The 21697-nt window shown below is 38.3% G+C and overlaps 1 protein-coding gene across 2 annotated transcripts in view; it reads right to left on the bottom strand.

Annotated features, from left to right (window-relative positions):
- Positions 1–631: 631 nt before the first annotated feature.
- The window catches only part of RASAL2 (RAS protein activator like 2), a 299682-nt gene continuing 278616 nt past the window's right edge, over positions 632–21697 (bottom strand). For both annotated transcript variants that reach the window (XM_007535754.3, XM_007535755.3), the window contains exons 15-18: positions 16187–16321; positions 13842–14044; positions 11721–11808; positions 632–6354 (exon numbers count right to left, since the gene is read on the bottom strand). In XM_007535754.3, the coding sequence (XP_007535816.1) occupies positions 6190–6354; positions 11721–11808; positions 13842–14044; positions 16187–16321 (591 nt within the window). In that variant the 3' untranslated portion in view covers positions 632–6189. The remainder of the gene's footprint in view (positions 6355–11720; positions 11809–13841; positions 14045–16186; positions 16322–21697) is intronic.

Below are 21697 nucleotides of genomic sequence, written 5' to 3'. Positions count from 1 at the left end.
AAAAAATTCTTTCTTACATTTGTATCTAACTATACAAATAGATTACTATAGTGGTTAACAGTATGAGGATGGGGACACAGACTTTTGGTGATGGGAGTGGTGAAATAAAAAAATAAAATAAGCTAAAGAGAGAAAACTATATATGTTACCCGCCTCCATGGTTTTTATAGGGTGAAATAGGTTAAGCAGGAAAAGAGGGGTTTGTTGGGAATAACTTGAGAATGACAAACAAGAAAACAAATCCTCAATAAGTCAACAGAAATCCTGAAACAAAGTCATTGCTCTAATATGGGGGATTAAGAGAGGATAGCAGCAGTTAAGAAGCTAACTGGGGGATGGCTTCCCCACTAGTCAGAAGCTATTAAAGAGACTCCAGATTCTCTATTATGAGCACCTAAGGGTTGTACCATGATACAATGCATATTAAGGCTGGTTATTTGTCCTGCATCTAAATATTTACCTGTGGGTTGAAAAATTTTAAGACACACTGATGTTAATGTTAACATAACTTCAGGGTAAGATTCCTGTGTGCATTTTCCTTCTGGTTTTTCTCCAACTGTCCTAGTCATCCAGATATATACTAGAAGTAAGATTGTGATATGTCAAATAGAGTAGCAACTTTAGTCAGAAATGTTTAAAGTTAAAGTTTATTTGTATTCTTTGTAGGAATATCAATAAAAGACCTCAAACATTATCTATATCTGTACAAGTACAAGAACCATCAAAAAATTATTCACAGAACAAAAATAAATCTTCTTTAGAACAAACCCAGGTGATGAAATGCAGATATGGGTCTCACATATGGAATAATCTAAGTGCTACAAGCACAAAAACATGGCTTCAAAAATAAAATAAAATCTTGGGTTTTGTTTTTCTAAGATGTACTTCTCTTTCTTGAAATAAAAATAAATTATTTAGAACTATCATTGTAAAATAGTCATGTATATTAACACACTCTCTTTAAGGCCCTGGAAATGACAAAAAAAAAAAAAGGAAAGAAAAAAAGAAGTAGGGAAATCAAATTTAGAAGGTAAATTCATCATAGGTGTGACTCAGGTTAATGTGCAGCTGTCTGCTTGAGTTAATTTTAATGTAACTAGGAAATGTCTAAGCACAGGTCAACATTTAATCATTACTATTTATTTTCTCTGCAGGATAGTGGTCAGAGACAATTAGCATTTGATCTTTGAAGAAATTGGGAAACGAAACTTTTTGCTTGGGAATTTAGAAATGACATAAAAATATCTATATCTCTAACAGGTGATGGAAGCCCCTAAAATACAGAGTTGGTGGAAATTTCTCTACAGCAACAAATAAACCTAATTTTATGCCCCAAACTGAAAAACAAACAAAAACATTTCCTAGTGAAGATGAGGGCATCTAACTGGAAAATGAGAATTGACAAGGAGATTAAAATGTATGCTGAAATATGGTTAAAACCCATCACTTTTTTTTTTTTTTGGGTTACTCACCACATTTGCTAAGTCTTGCTGGGTTGGTTACTCAAACACCTGAGGATTATCTGACCAGGAATCACAGCTACTTCTTTTTGGATCCTACTTGCAGATCTGTGGTATTCAGCTTTCTTTCTACAACTCCCCATGATATCATTAATGATATCTAGGGTTCTTGATACAATGTCAAACCAAATTAATTTCAAGTCACTTTAACTTATATATATACATATAACACATATGGTACATTTTTAAAGAAGAACCACTGTTATATAACAAATGAGAGCAGAAAAATAAAAAGTTCTCAAGAAAGTTTGGGGATCACTGCTCTGTAAGATGGACTGACATTCAGAAAAAAGGAAACCTTATGAATCATGTGCTTCATCTATGCATGTTATCTACAGAAACTGCCTTTCTATTAAAATGAGCTGTGGACACACACTCTGCTGTATCCTCAAACCATTCTGACAGGCTGCTGTGTATCAGTCCCTTTTTGGGTCATGTACCTTCCTCAGGTTCTTTCACATCTCATGAAATATTTTTTCCATTTCATGCAAATTTAATTATGTTGTTATCCCTGAACTCAACTGCAATCATAACTGGGTTATGACAAGAGAATGCTTCTAGGACTAGTAATGATCAAACATGAACTGTAATTCTACTTAAAAAATTCAATACTCTACCACATCTTTCTTTCTTTTTTTTAACTAGCACAATAGGTTCTTTCAGTTGATAACTTGGTAAAAGCAAACTATTCCTGGTTTTCTCATCCCAGAGAGGGGATAGGAAGACAGTTATTTACTGGCAGATATAATTAGTAGACTTGAGGAAATGAAGAGGGAATGGCAAAAACAGAGCTCTTGTCTTCAACAATCTGCAAAAGGTAGCCTCCAAAAGTGTGGTTAAATACACACAGAAGCTGTGAAGTGGACTCTGGAACTGCCAGTGTCAAGTGACAAATCTAGTCTGGTGTCAAGTCTGGAGCTCAGGGTCATATGGGACTTAAGAAAAGAGTTACTTTCCCAAGTTTGGTCCCACCTGGGGGACTCTAAAGTGGAGATAAAAACTAAGGCTAGATGGAAGGCCCAGTGCATATGAACACAAACTCACTTGAAGACAATCATCTTGCTCTAACAAAGAGCTGTCCCCAACACAGTCTACCAGTGACAGGTTAGATAGGCCAAAGTCTGGAAAATTTACTTATGAAATCAAGCTTAATTCTTGAGGGCACATAGCAGTTGTAGAGAGGAAATCCTTCACTATCCAAAATCATTGGAGGAAAAGGTGGAAACAGAAACAAGTTAACTCTGAACAGTTTGGTTCCAAGTTTAAAAAAAATAACAACAAATTGTTTGAAGGGTTACCTTATTTCACCACACTTTCCTTTTTGGCCCAGTCTTCTGCCTTGGTAACAGCCTTGAACACAGTCAGTTTGTTGGCTACTTTCTCTAATCTCTTCTCTATATGATTTGCTATATGCTATCCTAGGGGGTGATGGATATAATCCCTTTTGCCTCTTGGCCCCAGAAAGCCTACTGCTACAGTGATAATGAAAGAACACAAGCTCTTTTCCTAAACACTACCAACACTCCCTTGTTAATAGACACATTTACGTGCCAGCTAGATAAGCTCTTTTAATTTTTTTATTTATTGGATAGAGACAGCCAGAAATCAAGAGGAAGAGGGGTGATAGAGAGGGAGAGAGACAAGAGAGACACCTGCAGCCCTGCTTCACCACTTGTGAAACTTTCCCCCTGCAGGTGGGGACCGGGGGCTCAAACCCGGGTGCCTGCACATTGTAACACATGTGCTCAGCCAGGTGCACCACCACCCGGCCCCTAGATAAGCTCTTTTTAAGTTTTTTTGCCTGCATTCCAAGTCCTATCCGCCCCTTGGTCTGTCCTGTACTCCTATGTGCCAGGTGAAAGGAGTGTGACACTTGGTTATCTTTGTTCATCTTTTCAACCACATACCTCCTCCCATCAAGACAGAGGCTTGCACCTATTTGGGTTTTGTAATAAATACCATCAACTGATACTGCCTTCTTTCCTATTTAAAAAAAATATTAGAAGGAATTCAATAGATTGTAGCATTCTCTAAAGGAAAACTCAGAAAAACATTTGAATAAGAGTAGACTCAAAAGATAGTCTAAAAATGAACACCTGGTAACAATATTAACTTCTAGCTTATTTCTATTTACTTATTTTATTTTCAATATAGGCAACCTGATAATAAATTGGGAATCTAATCTGATTTCAAATCAGTAGGTACACAGTAAAGAATTCCCACAATATCAGCAAGATGCATAAAAAATTGTTTTTCTGTGTATGTGTCTTCTGTCCACATTACATACTGAAGGTCAATGAAACTGACAGACTTTTACCAGGTGTTCTGTGGCCTAATTTGAGACTTTTACAAAGAATGAATTAAACATAGCTAGAGCCCAGAACAATCACTGACAAGAATAACCCTATGCTTGCATGCCCCTTCTCCCACATGAGGTGCTATTTGAGAAATAGTATATATTTTTTCCATATTAAAAAAAGTGATCTTAACCACAGTGTACCCTCAGCTTAAAGAGAAGAAATAAGATCATGTTAAGATCAAGGGTTGAGAAAGTATACAAATGCTCAAATGTGTGGCATGAAGTCTGAAAATCAGAGAAGCCCAAATAGAAGCTCCTGGCTGAGATCTGTGACAGGCAGAAACATAAGTATTTCAAAGGAAAGTGATTGAAAAGGTTTAGATTATTCATGTGTCCATATGTTAAAAACCTTACTTATGGAGGGCAAACCACTAAGCTTCCTCCCAATGAACTGAAAAAACAGCAAAAACAAAAAAGGTTTAGATATAGGATTTAACTATATATTTAACAGGGTATGGAGTGGGAACCATAGTGAGGTTGCTGAGATGCAAGGTCCCACGCAGAGATCCACCTGAGAGAAGGGAACACACGAAAGGCAGGACACAGCCAGTGTGAAACGGGAGGCTTGGCAATGCTGGGCTTCACTCAAGAGAGGATGTGCAGATGTTTTCGTTTCTTTACAAGTTTTTCTTTCATGGAAACATTCACTCTATATCCTTGGGACTTTTTTTTTTTCCCTTTTCCTATCCCTTTTTCCTTTAAAAGAGAATTCATTTAAATTTATAATTAAAATAAACATCATTAACTTACTTGAAAAACAGTGTTCTTAATATAAACAACTGCTTAGATCTTAAATAGACACAAAACCTTTTAAACTTTCTGACAGCATAGAAGGCATGAACTCTCCCTATTTGTGCAGTTATATGTACACATGTGAATTATACATGTATATATGCATGTATATTTAAGGTCTGCTTAACATGTAACTCCATCTTTCTGATAATCAAGATGATATTTTCACTCCTTCAGGAAAAAAGTTCAAATAAATTTGTTTCCACATTTTTTTCTGTCCTATAATGAAGATGATGATGATGACTGGTGAAACTGGGTCATTATTGCCAAATCTGCTAAAAGCATAAAATGCATTGTCCTCACCAGTTTAGATTTTTCCATTAGAGTGAACACCACTCTTAAGAAAGAGTGATACTTCAGGTCTAAGTTTCCTTTCCAAATTTTACTGAAGGGATTAGAGAAAGTAGAAATTTAAAAAGATGAAGACAGATAAAAGTACCCTGCCCAGATATTTGCTAGTACTGTGGATAAATTCTTTATTCTCAAACTAATATTATAACTTACAAATAGAAAAAAAATAGTAGGAAATACTCAGAGATTCCTGTTATGATATAGCTAGCCCTTTTCTGTGTGAAAGAAAGGGTGTTTATTTCAGATAGCTTATGGATAGCAAGTTTAAATAGCCTTTCTAGGAGAATATAATCCTTGTTGGTGATGATTTCTCCCAACATGGGAGAGGGCAGAGGATGTGAAAACATGAAGATGGTAAACAGAGACAACTATTTATAGTTTTGTAAACTCTAATGGGGAAAAAGAAGGCCCTTTTATTACAACTTTATTAGGCCCCCTAGCTAAAATGAGACATTTCTATCTGCTATACACAGAGAGAAATATACATCAACAGGAGTTCAATAGTAACCACTCTTAATATCCAGTTTTGATGCAACAGCTCTTATCTCTAAAACAATGTACCCCAAGATCAGATTAGCTGTGCATTCAGAACCAGGCTTGGTTGATGAACAAATGAATAAACTGTTTAGTTTGGATTTTGATATGTGCATAGTACTACAGATCCTGGGGGCAGGAGTAGGGTTTTTAAACTGGTAGAAGAATCCCTGAAAAATGAATTCTGACGTTCTATCACACTTCCTGTGCTTCTATCACAGACATTTGGCCTCTATCTACTGACCTCCAGGTTTATCTCTCAAGCACAAATAGTTTCTACTTTCTTCCTCTAACAACTGCAGTGCTTTCAACAAGAAGAAAGCAATAATAAAATAGCAATAATTAAAAAGATCATCTACATTATTAACTTCCTTTTGTTATATTACAGTGGCATTTCTGTACATGGCCCAGAACAAAGTTCTCTATGTACACAGAGACAGGAGAAAGCATGGATCCTGCAAGTCTCAACTGAAAGACACCGTTCCTTTTTTCATTCAGAAGCCTTTTGCCCCACAGCCATTTTGAAGTAGCCACGCTGTGTAAACCTGGTGGGGTTAGGTGAAGAGCTGGGGGTAGGAGAGCTGAGACATTTCCTGCTGTATCCTGCTGCAGTCTGTCTATCCACCACGCCCATCAGCAGCTGCTGTTTTTGAATTCACCATTTTCCGTGATGGAAAGCTTGGTGGGGTTGGTGGGTGAGATGCCATTCCGGACCTGCATGCTGTAACGCTCCTTCACTTGGGTCAGTGCACTCATCAGTCTGGTGTTGGCTGAATCCAGGGACATAATGCGCTTTTCCTACAACATACCAATCAGGGCTTTATTTAGACTACATGCAAGGATCACATCACAGTTCTTTACCAAATAACTGCTCTAATGTTTTCTATCAAACAGTGTACGCACCATGCTTCCCAGATAAATGGAACGTCTCTGCCTCTTTCTGCACACTCAGCTTCCCTGAACCCAATGAGCTTATTTGCTTTCCTGTCTTCCTTTCAGTATTGCAGCATTTGCTATTAATAATCCCTCAGGACGCTGGGACATCAAGTGAGAATGACACCCTTTGTTACTACAGACATTTCAACAGAGGTGTCAAACTGCCTTACTGCATTAGTAAGTGGGTTTTGGTCAAAATTAAAACATGTAGATTCGGTGTCAAAGAAAGAAGCACCAGAGGTTTCATTTCATAGAAAAGAAATGCATGTGACCTAGGGGTGCTCAGTCCCCAATGAGGACACAACAGCCACATTTGGAGAGAATACATGGTATTCAGAATTCAGACAATACATGGTGGCAGTTTATAGTCACCAACAAAGTGAAGATGCAACAGCGAGAGGGGGAAGCAGCCAAAAGCTCAGACCAAGGAGTTATTTGAAGATGGGGAGAAGTGGCCCAAAGTGGATGCTGTCAACATAACACATAGAAACAAACAATGAACACAAGCTCCTCGACTCATTCCAGCTCAGCATTACTCCAGGAAAGCTGCCTGAGAAGGAGCTTTCTATCATTTTACTTTTGAGTCTCTAAAAAAGGGAAAAAAAAGTCTTGGAAAAAATTTATACACGAAGATTGTTGAGTACCTAAAAACCAAGAGGGGGAAAAAAAGGCAACTCCCTACAAAATTGACAATCTAAATAAAAGTAGCTTATCTGGAAAAAAAAAATCCATTAAGTTATCTGTTTCACAAGGATTAAGAAAAAAAAAGAACCCTAATCTAAACTTCAGCAGCTAGATATATCATTCTAGAACCTATCCCAAATGAAGTTGTTGTTTCTCAGGAAATAAGTTAATACTGAGGACCATCTAAGCCATCGTCCTGGAAAAAAACAGGAACAAAAAAACCACAAAGAACAATCTTAAAGTCACTAAGTGCTTGTCCATCTAGGAAGTGTATAAAAGGCTTAGTTGTGGTCAGGTTCAGAGAGAGCTGGCAGGCGTTGAGGGCTTGATGCTGGTGCTCACTGTGAGAGTAGTCACTATACTGGCCAGGCTATGAGGCAAAACTCTGCTAGCAAAAATGCTGTCAGGAGAGTGCAGAGCAAAACCACTGCCTTGAAGAGTTTTTAGGTAAAAAGTATACCCATCAAGTAACACTTTCCTTTAGTTTCTTTAGGAGTGGGGCAGGTACCTCAACAATCAGTACTGGTAGTAATAGTTTCAAAATATGAAAACAAAACAAGCCTAGCTCACAGTTATTACTGCTTACAAAAACACTTCCTTACCCTCGTGGAGAACTCACAAAATCAGCATCATTAACTATTACAAGATGCCTTTGAGTTTGGGAAGGTGAGGTGACTTTCTTCAAGAACATGTAAAATTCAAAGAAAGAAAAAATCTGTATGTGTTAAAAAAACAAAACAAGAAATGATAGTCAATGGAGTTTACTAGGGTAACAAGTATAGATCTTTTCAACAATAATAAGTAAGGGCTGGTGAGTAGTTATAAAAAATATAAGTGAGCTAAATAAAATTCCTCCTCATGTGTGATTTCTTAAAATTATTAAAAATATTTTAGTATTAAGATAGCTTATACGGCCTTTGTACAGGAACACAGAATCCTCCAAGATTTACCTAGAAAAATTAGGCATCTGTGGAAAAATACTTGATTTTAAAAGGGACCAAAAGCAGGTTAAGAATGATTGCAATTGCTTACTGCTTACAATTAAAACCAAGCAATTCCTTAGTAAACAGCTGAACTTTCCAAGTGGAGAAATTCCCTGTTGTAGTTCTTTCCCCCAACTATCAACCTCTCAAAACAAAAATTAAAAGAAAAAAAATCAAATAGGACTTTTGAGAGTTAAGTTTAGTTGGTAAAAGATGCTTTGACTTTTCAAATATGCCTGGATTTCAAGGCAAAGCAGTCCAGTCCACGTAACAGGAAAGAGTTCATGTGTGGGGAGCAGGAGCTGGAATGTGTAGGAGGCCAGTGCATTGGGCCAGGGTTGGGAGCTGCTTAGCTAGAGGATGGACAGGGTTTACTTGCCTGTTTGCATAATCTCATCTCCATTTATGACCTGTAATTTAACACATTGGAGATATCACTTGCAATAGAAACTAGGCAGCTGCTTTACTTCTCATAGAAGGAAGCCCTTCTCTGTTCTTTGGATTATATGGAGAGCTCCTGACGGGAAAACATGGCACCTGGTCTAATGTTTAAGGAATGGTTCCTTGGTGCAATCACCAGGTTTCCCATGGCTGTGTTACAAGGACCAGGATTAGGTGACTGCCTCACCAGTGGGAGCCCATTCTCTTCCAGCTCCTTAGGAAATGCCTCTCCCAAACAGCCCTAACATAACATGACTCTAGAAGACCCAGAGGCTAAATTCAAGAAAGTTCCCTTTCCTGGAGGGGCATGGATATGCACAGAGAGATGAAAATCAGTTCACTATAACCACACTGGTGTTGCTTTAGGAAATGCTACACTTAATTTTAGTACAAAGAAGGCAACTGTATTCATTTCAGAAAATTTTTACTACTAGTAATATCAAGGCAGGCATTGGGGACATGAAGATATGGGTTACTCTGTCACTCCTAAATATGTCTTTAGTGTTTATGATTTGTACTTTGGTGCAGTAGTTTCCAAAAGCAGTCTAGTGGATTCGCTCAGTATTCTTTAGGGCATCAAAGCAGGCCTCTAATACAATAATTCGTTAAATAGTAATGCCTACGTCTGAAAAAGTAATTTGCCATTGGTGTGATCTAACTCATTAGTTGAGAATGATACTTGTTGAATATAACTAAAAGCAGCTTGGTCTGCCATAGATTATTCTTTACATGCTTATTTATTATCAATTCTAACAAAACAGTCCATGGAATCAAATCACTTGAAAACTACTACCGTGACTTAAAACATTATTTAATTTAGTGAGTCCAGAGCCTGCTGATGCTCTGAGAGCAACATGTTGCCATTTCCTGAAAAGTGGTGACATTCTCCTGGTTAATAGAGAATGTTCTAACTTTCTAAATTTGTTGGCTCCTGGTAAGATCAATTCCCTCTTTTGCTTTCAGTTTTTGTGCCCGACTTCAGCTTCATATCTACTATTTATGTCACAGACACCAAAAAAGAGGTAGGCAGAAATATTCAGGAGCTAATGATGAAGATATGTGTTTGAGAAAAGGGAAGTCATATCTGTAAAAACAGACCTATGATACACCCAAATTTTCCCTGCTTGAGAGTGGCACAACTAGTGATGGGCGGTGACACACCTGGTTGAGTGTACACATTACCATGTGCAAGGACTCAGGTTTAAGCCCCTGCTCCCCACCCCTGCAGAGGGGAAGCTTCATGAGTGGTGAAGGAGGTCTACAGGTGTCTCTCTTTCACTCTGCCTCTCTATATCTTCCCAATTCCTCTCAATTTCTCTATCCTAATAAATAAAATATTTAAAAAAGATTTAAAAATATTTAAAATCATCTGTTTCTATTTACTTAGAACTGAAATCCCTTCTGGTGTGGTTATTAGCTCCTGCTTGTTAATATGTTGAAAATCCAAAGGTGAAACATTATCCACACCAGTTTTCCTGATTAAATTGCCTTCTTCTTTTTAAAATATTTATTTATTTATTCCCTTTTGTTGCCCTTGTTGTTTTATTGTTGTAATTATTGTTGTTGTTATTGATGTCATCACTGTTGGACAGGACAGAGAGAAATGGAGAGAGGAGGGGAAGACAGAGAGGGGGAGAGAAAGATAGACACCTGTAGACCTGCTTCACTGCTTGCGAAGCAACTCCCCTGCAGGTGGTGAGCCGGAGGCTTGAACCGGGATCCTTAAGCTGGTCCTTGAGCTTTGTGCCACCTGTGCTTAACCCACTGTGCTATCGCCCGACTCCCTTAAGTTGTCTTCTTTATCCAACTTATTTATCTTAAGGTCCTGGGATGAATTTTCATTGCATGGATAAGTATAATGGCTCTGCCTAGGCTACTCTTCTGTCATCCTTCCTTGGGGACACCTAGAAAGGTTAAAAAAGTAAACTAGGTAAGGTAATTTCAGTGGTCCTTAGGTGGTCAAAATATTCAGAAACTCTAGCATTTGGGAAACCAAAATATTCCTAGGGTGATGCTTATGAAAGAGTGTCATTCATCTTTCAAATCTGGAGAGTCTGAAGGAGTTGAAGGCCTAGAAAGTATTCTTCTAAGGTTGTCTTTTCAGCTTCACTCTCAATATCCCAATTTGCAAAGTAAGCACCAACCCACATTAACCCTAGAAGAAAATGAGACTAGAGGTAGAAGAGCAAAATTAAAAACACTGAGGATTGGGGATGCAGGGGGTTACATATCCTGGTGCCTAGATAATAGGCAGAGAAGACACTAGAGCTGAAAGTCTTTTCTCCTATTTTTATTTCACAGTATCAGTAGATTCTATGCTATTTAAGGGTAAGATGTGCAAACCTAGATGGACTATCTTCAGGGACATATTCAGCTACTGAACCAACCATATCTGCCTTTTGCTATTTGCCTCCTCTAAGAAATACAACCATTGCATTGATAAAATGAAAAACAGAAACATCTCTTGCCTCCTGGATTTTACCCAAATCACTTAAGTATCCCTGTGAAGTGTTCCTGGCAGTTATCACTCCAACAGTGTCACTCATATAAGCTACAACCTTTTCCTTTTCTCTTTAGTTTATCAAAGGGGGTTCACTAAGCATAGCACCAATAAAGAAGGGCAGCCAAGCATCAATGCCAAACCCTGCACCAAAAGAATAATACAGTAAGTGCCTTTTCCAACCTATCTTTCTCTGTAGTTCACTACTGTCTGGGGTAAGAAATTGATGGGACGGTGGACATGACTGACAAGACCATGAACGTCATAGCCAGGCAATGGTCAGAGGAGGTTACAAGCCAGACACATGCAGTGTACTTTCTTCAGTCACCCTCTTAAAGAACAGCCTCCTTTCCATGAGGAAAGAAGCAAAGCCCATCCATCATGCATGGCTGAAATTTGTCAAGCATCCAAAACTCTGCAGGTTTATCAGATTTGTCACCAGTGAGAAAAGAAAGACATTGGAGGTCACATAGAAAAGTTCTTTTGTTTTCAAAGTGTAATGATAAGGTCTTTTATGACTTATTTTCCAGTTTATGCCTTGACATTTGCAAAGGATGGGGAGGTGGGAAATAACAGTTCCTATAATCAAGTGCCTTCTACTAGGATCAGAACCTGCTTACCTGTGCATCAATTATTTTCTGCTTTGCATCAATAACTGCTTGCATTTCAGCATGATCCTTCTTCAGTTCCTCTTCCACAGCCATTAGCCTAGAATGTGGTAGGAAGGAGGCACCAATATCTTCAGAGGCTAGCTAATGTAGTGAACATGTTACTTAAAACTTAGCAGAGTTCAATTTCTACTCCTAAGAATATGTGGCCATCTTTTTATATTCCCCATCTTGGAAGGAGGTATCCAAGGCTGATTTTTCTGAGATTGAATCCCATGTATTTTCACCTCCTCTGGAATAATGTTTAAATTATTTCTTTAAATTGTTTCTTGACTTCCTTTATCAGATCCTTTCCACAACTTACTTTATTTTAAAACCTCAAGCCAGCTAACAAAAACCAAAGCATCTTCCTTCATCTCAGGATTGCCTTGTTATAGCTATCGTGTTTCTTCAAGAGTATTCTACACTTAGTTCTATTTTCTTCTTCTTTTCTTTTTATATTTTATCTATTTTCCCCTTTGTTGCCCTTGTTTTTTAAATTATTGTTGTAGTTATTGTTGTTGCCATTGTTGGATAGGACAGAGAGAAACTGAGAGAGATGGGGAAGACAGAGAGGGGGAGAGAAAGATAGACACCTGCAGACCTGCTTCACCACCTGTAAAGTGACTCGCCTGCAGGTAGGGAGCCAGGGGCTCAAACTGGGATCCTTAAGCTGGTCCTTGCGTTTTGCGCTACGTGCACTTAACACGCTGTGCTACCGCCTGACTCCTGTAGTTCTACTTTCTTTCTCTTTTAACAGTCACTTTCTTTCTTTGCCACCATGTTAATCACTGGGACTTGGTGCCTGCATGGTAAAATCCATTGTCCCAGTGGCCATTGTTTCCTTCCTTTTTATTCTGATCAGACAGAGAAATTGAGAGCAAAGGGGGAGGTAGAAAGAGAGAGTGGTCCGGGAGGTGGCGCAGTGGATAAAGCATTGGACTCTCAAGCATGAGGTCCTGAGTTCAATCCCTGGTAGCACATGTACCAGAGTAATATCTGGTTCTTTCTCTCCTCCTATCTTTCTCATGAATAAATTAAAAAAATAAAAAAAATAATAAAAAGAGAGGAAGAGAAACGCAGCACTGCTTCACTACTTATGAAGCCACCCCTCTGCAGGTAGGGAACAGGGGATTGAACCTGGGTCCCTGAGCATCATAGCATGTATGCTCAACAGGGTGAACCATGGCCCAGTCTCCTACCAGTTACATCTTTACCCATTAATGTTTTAACTCCATGGACCTGCTCTCAGCAAGATGCTAATTATCTTCATACTAATAAAAACAATACAACTTTTTTTTGTTGTTTTGTTTTCAACTTACTTGAGTTGTCCAAAGCATTTTATAATGCTGAGGAACAGTAAGTATGACATGGAATCTGGTGCTTAATTGCCTGACTTCAAATCCTAGTGGCAAGTGACTTATCAAATATGTTGCCTATTTGTAAAATGAGAATAATAATTCTTATCTTTGTGGCTGGTATAAAACAAATTATTATTAATAAATTAAACAATTATGATTGTAAAGTACTCAGAAAAATACTTGCCCATGCTATATGCTCTTTAAAAGTTGGGAAGAGGTAGCCCCACATCTTCATTTTTTAAAATGTATTTATAAAATAAAAAATATCAACAAAACCATAGGATAAGAAGGGTAAAATTCCACACATTTCCCACCACCAGAGTTCCATATCCCATCCCTTCATTTTTTGGGGCATGTTTGGGACTCTCACAGCTTTCTGGCCATAAAAATAGCCAGTGAAACTCACATCCAAGTCTCTGGAATTCACTGTGAAAGTTAATGAATACTGAAACTTAGATTTGCAAACTCAGCTCTCTATGACACAGGTGAGTTTTCTGTTGGCTACAGTGAATGAAAAAACAGACTTCCCGTATCTTTGGCAGATGTTCTTTAAGGTCTTACTCTTGGAACATTTAGGAAATGTAGCCAATCATCACACTTGGACCAAGTATCACCAAGGAGATGTGTGAGGTGGGAAAGTGCTTTTGTTAGCATTTCTTTAGCATTCTTTGGAGCACCTTCTCACTGCTATGGTACCCTTTTAACCCACACCCAACCCCAGGTGACCCCTAACCTGCTGATGATGCTTTTCATCTGGCTATCTTTTTCTTCCTGCTGCCTGCGCAACCGCTCCTCACTGTCCTCTAGCCGGGCCTTGTACTCCAGCAGCAGCTTTTGCATTTGCTGCTCCTGCACCAGCAGTCGGCGTTCATATTCCTCCAGCCGTCGGCTGGACACTCTCAGGCGATCCTTCAGTTTTGTGATTTCCTGTTCATACTACAAGAGAGGAGAAGGGGCACCCAAAACAAGGAAAGAAAAACTGAAGTGACATTGGTTTTGAAAACTAGTCAGATTTTTTTTTTTCCTCCACAAAGAAATTTAGGTACTGTAACTGGATGCTGTCTGAACTGTCTTTCCACAGGCTGCTGATGCTCTTAGAATGATCAACAGGTATGTATGTTAATGGAACTCTGCCTGCCTCCTAAATTACATATGGAAACTAACTTAGCATTTGAAATCTGTATATTTATGTATTTTTGACCACATGAAACCACCGGTTGCTATAATTCCTATCCAGTCTGTAATTGCATCAAATGGGAGCAGGAAAAAAGATCAAGCAATTAGAAGCCCAGAAAGTCACTTAAAAGTATGCCAAAGCCAGTTATCTGCAAGAGAAAGAATTTCTGAATTATCACATGGACTACAGATCTCAGGCATATCTTGGCTCATCAGACTATTTACACTATTAGAGCCACAAGCAACAATTCTATAACATTAAGCCACTAACTCAATGAACAGAATTTTAGGGGACAGAAGGTTCTTGATATTTTACTCCCAATTATAAAAGGGTTTAACACTCTGGTTATAAGTACTACACAGAGGCCTATATGTTCTCTAGGGAGATTACTATTGCTTTTTGGCTCACTTGTGTGACATGGTTTATCTGGCCAAGTTGGTACTGCTTGCTGGATCATGTGTTTGATTTCTCAGTAAGGCACTGTATAAGTTTATATATGAGAAATCTTGACTAAAGCTTTACATAATTCATTCGATTACATAGCCCTTTCTTGAACTAAAGTTGTTGTGTTTGAGGTTTAAGAAAACTATAAAGTCAAAGCTTCCAGGTGAAGTGAGAAGCCTAAGATTTTCTGTAATGGTCTACTTAACCCCATTAGGAATTGAGAAATTTGTATGGGACAACTGACTTTTAAATAGTATTATTTCATTTAATCAACAACCAGGAAGTTAATGTCTGTTTATCCAACATCACGGTCCTGATCTACACTTGTTAATCCAGAAGGTCAGATGTCACAATTTTAATGGCCATTTTAAGAGGCAGACTACATCAATAGGCATAATTTAGGCTCATGCTGCTAAACTTAATTGGATGTCATCTGTCTGGTTATTTGTTTATTTTTTATTGCCACCAGGGTAATGCTGGGGTGGGGGATCAGTGCTGGTACTATGAATTTACTGCTCCTAGAAGTAATATCTTTCATTCCTCCTTCCTCCCTTCTCTCTTTCAATTTTAATTGATAGGACAGAGAAACTGACAGGGGAGGAGGAGACAGTGAGGAAGAGAGATAGACACCAGCAGATCTGCTTCACTGCTTGTGAAGTGTCCCTCCCCTGCAGGTGGAGAGTAGGGGGTTGAACATGGGTCCCTGAACATGGTAACATGTGCACTCAACCAGGTTCACCACTGTACAGACCCCATTTGTCTGGTTATTAACTAAACAAGATAATAACATACAAGATGCCAAGGTTCCTGCTTAATGATTCTTTTAAAAAACATTTATTTATTTAATTTGATAGGACAGAGAGAACTCAAGAGGGTAGTGGGAGGGGGGGGAGAGAGACAAATTGCTCATGAAGCCCTTGCCTCCTGCAGGTAGGGACCAGGGTCTTGAATCCAGGTCACTGGTATAATGTGTGCCCATAACAGAGTGCACTACCACCTGGCTCCTTGTTTACTAGTCCTTTTAAATGTCAACTTTACAAAACAAGGGGAGCAATAGGTAACATTAAAAATTATGTATAGAGTTTGAAAGCTCATTATCAGAAAAAGAAAAAAAGACAAAAGACAAAATTATTATCAAGATACAGAAAAGAAGCTAAGACTCTAGTTCAGGATTAAAGACGATTTAACAACTATTTACAACTTATTTATGTATTTAAAGATACACTAAGTGTTCATGTAAAGTGACTGGAAATGAAGAACAAAGTTCCCCTACCCCCAACTTAAGGAAACCTGTGTAAGATGACCAGAACTGTGTCCCCAAGCCCAGCCAGATGGATTTTTTGCACATTTCCCTGTCCATACCTTTTATGTACAGCTATGCAAAAGAAATAAGACAATACTTTGGGTGACTTGTGTCTAGGGAAAGGGCGAAATAAGCGACAAAGACTGGTTTCTACCTTCTCAGCATGCTTGGCTTCATCTGGATTTTGCTCTGTTTCTTCTACATCCTCTTCATATTGTCCATTGTTCAGAACCCAAGCTGCTGTCCTTTCTACTGGGGACATTGTAGCAGAGTCAACAGGTGACTGAACCTGCACCAGAAACACTTATTAGAAGGTTCCATATCAGCTTACTCATTACTAATATCTTTACACAGTTATTCTTGGATGAACAATTATGAGCCCAATTTTCTTTCTTTCTTTCATTAGGGGTCTAATGTTTTATAGTTGACAGTACATACTTATATATGCATAACATTTCCCAGTTTTCCACATAACAATACAGCCTCCACTAGATCCTCTGCCATCATGTTCCAGGACCTGAACTCTTCCCCACCCCACCCCAGAGTCTTTTCCTTTGGTGCCATACACCAACTCCAGTCCAAGTTCTGCTCAGTGTTTTCTCTTCTGATCTTGTTTTTCAACTTCTGCCTGAGAGTAGATCATCCCATATTCATCCTTCTGTTTCTGACTTATTTCACTCAACATGATTTCTTCAATCTCCATCTAATATGGGATGAAAATGGTGAAATCACCATATTTAATAGCTGAGTAGTGCTCCACTGTGTATATATACCATAACTTGTTCAGCCACTCATCTACTGAGCCCAATTTTCTAACAAATATTCCACACTGTAATAATATTTTGCTAATGCTAGGACTCAGGTAAGGAAAGAGAAACAGATAGTTGTATAAGAATTAATGAGTTTTTTTCCTTTTTTTTTTTAATCTTTTTAAAAAAATATTTTATTTATTTATTCCCTTTTGTTGCCCTTGTTTTATTGTTGTAGTTATTATTGTTGTTGTCATTGTTGGATAGGACAGAGAGAAATGGAGAGAGGAGGGGAAGACAGAGAGGAGGAGAGAAAGATAGACACCTGCAGACCTGCTTCACCGCCTGTGAAGCGATTCCCCTGCAGGTGGGGAGCCGGGGTTCGAACCGGGATCCTTATGCCGGTCCTTGTGCTTTGTGCCACCTGTGCTTAACCCGCTGTGCTACAGCCCGACTCCCAATGAGTATTCTTTTGCTGAAGTAGAGATGCCACCAATCTCTTCACCACCTCCTACCCTGGTCATCAATGAGTTTTAGGACTGAATAAAATAATGTATGTGCAAGGTCTTCTGAAACTACAGAGTACTGGGTGTTGGGTGGTAGTTCAGCAGGTTAAGCGCACATGACACGAAGTGCAAGGATGGGCTAAAGGATCTCAGTTTGAGCTCCCGGCTCACTACCTGTGGGGGTGGGGGGATTTGCTTCATGGGTGGTGAAGCAGGTCTGCAGGTGTTTGCCTTTCCCCCCTCTCTGTCTCCCCTCCTCTCTCGATTTCTCTCTGTCCTATCCAGCAACAACAGCAATGACAACAATAATAATGACAACAACAAGGGCGATCAAAAAAAATGGGAAAAATGGCCTTCAGGAGCAGTGGATTCATAGTGCAGGCACCAAGCCCCAGCAATAATCCTGGAGGCAAAAAAAAAAAAAAAAAAAGAAAGAAAAAGAAACTACAGAGTACTAATGATTTTAGATGTTATTACTATATTTATGCTTAGAAAGCTGGTGATGGATACTACAATCATAAGGGACTACTGAATATTAGTGTTTTATCCATAAAAAATGATACAAGACAAATTCATTTTCTTTGACCTGTGTAAGAAGGAGCAAGGGACACAGCTTTGTGAGTTGGCTTTTATAACTAAAACTTGTTTTAAGGACAAATAATATGAATTCTCACAAATGAAGAGAATCCCCCCGCCTCATGCAGAGCAACATATCTTGAGATTTTTTCATTCTGGAATAGAATCCAGTTAATTTCTAAAATTTTTAAAAGAAAAGGCATTTTCTGACTTTGAGATCTGAAATATTACATTAAAAAAACTAGTTACAAAGACTAACAAGTTATTAGAGATTATTTGGCAGAGATTTTAAAAGATATGCATATTTAAAAGAATAAAGATACCTCTTAATGATTTGAAAATAACTTAGTTTGGTTGGTTTACAAAGAGATTACAGTAAGACTAAAAAATGACTGTATGATTTCCAATGGAGGGAATAGGGAAACAGAACTCTTGTGGTAGAAACAGTGTAGAATTATACTCATGTTGTCTCATAATTTTGTAAATCAATATTAAATCACTAATTAAAAAAAAGAAAAAAATGACTTCATGCCTAAGGCACATACAACCAATATGAAGAACATCTAGAAATGACTCTAAAGCCATTCTTTCCACTAAATCAAGAAATGTATAAACATGTATTCAACTTTAGTATTCAGTTTTTAAATGTCTATCTCCATTTCCACTAACGTATGTCGGCACATTTTTAAAAATGTCTTTATTGGGGGGGGGGGTTAATGTTTTACATTCAACATAATAATACAACCCCCACTAGGTCCTCTGTCATTCTTTTTGGACCTGTACTTCCCTACCTCCCACCACCCACCCAGTCTTTTACTTTGGTGCAATATGCCAACTCCAGTTCTACTTGTGTTTTCTCTTCTGATCTTGTTTTTCAACTTCTGCCTGAGAGTGAGATCATCTCATATTCATCCTTCTGTTTCTGAATTATCTCACTTAAGATGATTTCTTCAAGCTGTATCCAAGATGGGCTGAAAACGGTGAAATCACCATTTTTGATAGCTGAGTAGTATTCCATTGTGTATATATACCACAACTTGCTCAGCCACTCATCTGTTGCTGGATGGGAGTATTCCTGTGTCTTCAATCTTCTGGAAGACTTTTAAAAGTAGACATACTAACTTTTCCTTGAAGGTTTAGTAGAATTCATTTGTAAAACTATCTGGTCTAGGATTTTTATTCTTTAGAAGGTTTTTGATAACTGTTTCAATTTCATTAGCTGTGATGGGCCTATTCATATTATCTAGTTCCTCTTTATTTAATTTTGGAAGTTCGTAGGTATCCAGGAAATCGTCCATTACTTCCAGGTTCTCTAGCTTGGTGGCATATAGTTGTTCATGGAAGCCTAGCATGATATGTTGAAGTTCTGTGGTGTCTGTTGTGCTATCTCCTCTTTCATTTATGATCCGATTTGGGTCTTCTCCCTTTTTTTTTTTTAATGAATCTGGCTAAAAGTCTGTCGATTTTATTCACTCTTTAGAAGAACCAACATTTACTTTCGTTGATCTTTTGTATGGTTTTCTTATTTTCTTTTTTCTTTTTTTTTTAAAATATTTTATTTTATTTATTTATTCCCTTTTGTTGCCCTTGTTGTTTTATTGTTGTAGTTATTGTTGTTGTCGTCGTTGTTGGATAGGACAGAGAGAAACGGAGAGAGGAGGGGAAGACAGAGAGGGGGAGAGAAAGATAGACACCTGCAGACCTGCTTCACCGCCTGTGAAGCGACTCCTCTGCAGGTGGGGAGCCGGGGTTCGAGCCGGGATCCTTATGCCAGTCCTTGTGCTTTGCACCACCTGTGCTTAACCCGCTGCGCTACAGCCCGACTCCCGGTTTTCTTATTTTCAATGTCATTTATTTCTGCCTTTCTGGTTGCTTTAGGCTTCCTTTGTTCTTCTTCTTCTATATCTTTAAGGTGTGCAATGAGGCTCTTTATTTGTGCTTTTTCTTGTTTCCTAATGTGTGCTTGTATAGCTATGAACTTCCTTCTCAGTACTGCCTTTGCTGTGTCCCAAATATTTTGATAGTTTGTGTCTTCATTTTCATTGAAATCTCAAAACATTTTGATTTTCTCCTTTATTTCCTCTTTGGCCCAGTAGTTGTCAAGTAGTGTACTGTTTAGCTTCCACATTTTGGGACTATTCCTCATCTTTTGTTGATTGTTAAGTGTTAGTTTAATTCCACTGTGGTCTGAGAAGATGCTTGGGATGATTTCAATGATCTTGAATTTGCTGATGCTGTCTTTGTCACCTAACATATAATCTATTCTTGAGAATGACCCATGTGGACTTAAGTAGAATGTGTATTCCAGTTTCTTGGGATGAACGGCTCTGAAAATGTCCAATAGTTCCAATCTATCTATCTCCTCATTTAGCTCCCGCATGTCTTTATTGATTTTCTGCCTGAATGATCTGTCAAGTTGAGAGTGGGGTGTTGAAGTCCCCTACTATGACTGTGTTGCTGTTAATATACTGCTGTAGCTCTTTCAGTAGATATTTGATGTATTTAGATGGCACAGATGTTAATAATTGTAAATTCCCCTTTATTGACTGAGCCTCTGAGCATTATGTATAATGTTCATTCCTATCTTTTTTATTTTTATTTTAGTTTATCATGTCAGATATAGGAATAGCTGTTCCTGTCCTTTTTTGCAGGCCATTGACTTATATAATAGTTTTCCATCCTTTCACTTTGAGTCTGTGTTTGTCTTGTTGAGTTAGGTGGGTTTCCTGTAGACAGCATATTGTTGTGTTTTCTGATCCATCCTCCTACTCTGTGCCTTTTAATAAGTGAATTCTGGCCATTGACATTTATTGATATCATAGATTGAAGCTATTTTAATGCCATTATTGTAGATTTTTAGAGTGTTCTGATATATGGCCTATTTGTGGTGGTCTGATTGTTTATAGGAGACCTTTCAGAACTTCTTTCAGGGCAGGCTTGGTGATAGTTGATTCTTTACACTGTTGTTTGTCTGAGAATGTTTTTATGCCTCCATCTATCTAGTCTGACTGACAGTCTAGCAAGAAACAGTAGTCTTGGCTGAAAGCCTTTCTCATTGGGCACTCAACAGGTATCTTGCCATTCTCTTCTGGCCTGTAGTGTTTGTGTGGAGAAGTCTGCTGCTAATCTTATGGGTTTTCCTCTGTAGGTGACTCTGTTTTTCTCTTGCCAGCCTTCAGGATCCTTTCTTTATCCTTATTCCTTTCCATTCTAAATATGATGTGTCTTGGTGTCTTTAAGTCTGGGTTAATTCTGTTTGGGACCCTCTGGGCTTCTTGAACCTTTACATCTTTTATGTTGTCTAGACTAGAGAAGTTCTCGGCTATTATGTCCCGAAGAATGCTTTCTTCCTTGCCCTCTCTTTCTTTCTCTGGTAATCCAATAATGTGAACATTATTTCTTTTGAAGTCATCCCATATGTCTCTGTTGTTGTTTTCAGTATCCCTTAATCTCTGAGATCTTTTCTTTTTTAGATGTCTCTAATTCATCCTCGATCTTCCTAATTGTGTCTTCAGCCTCATTTATTCTATTCTCTCTCCCCTGTACTGTTTTCTGTAGTTCATCTATTTTGTTACCCTGTTCTGATACTGTTTTAGCTTGTTCAGCTTGTTCTTAGTTCAGTGATTTCAGCTTTCAGCTCTCTAATAACCTTGAGATAAGTAGTGTTTTCTCCCAGGGTCTCATTTGTTCTTTCTACATTTCTGACAACAATTCTTTCAAACTCTTTACTCACTCCTGTGATTATGTCCTTAACTAATGCTTGGATGTTGACCTCATTATTTTGTGCTTCAACCTTTGGGGGCCTTTTAGTTGGACTCTTGTCCTGGTTCATTT

This window comes from Erinaceus europaeus, chromosome 9 (assembly GCF_950295315.1).
Source record: "Erinaceus europaeus chromosome 9, mEriEur2.1, whole genome shotgun sequence".
NCBI classification, from domain to species: Eukaryota; Metazoa; Chordata; class Mammalia; order Eulipotyphla; family Erinaceidae; genus Erinaceus; species Erinaceus europaeus.
Note: the sequence above shows the minus strand (reverse complement) of the source record. Positions and strands in the feature narration are given on the sequence as shown.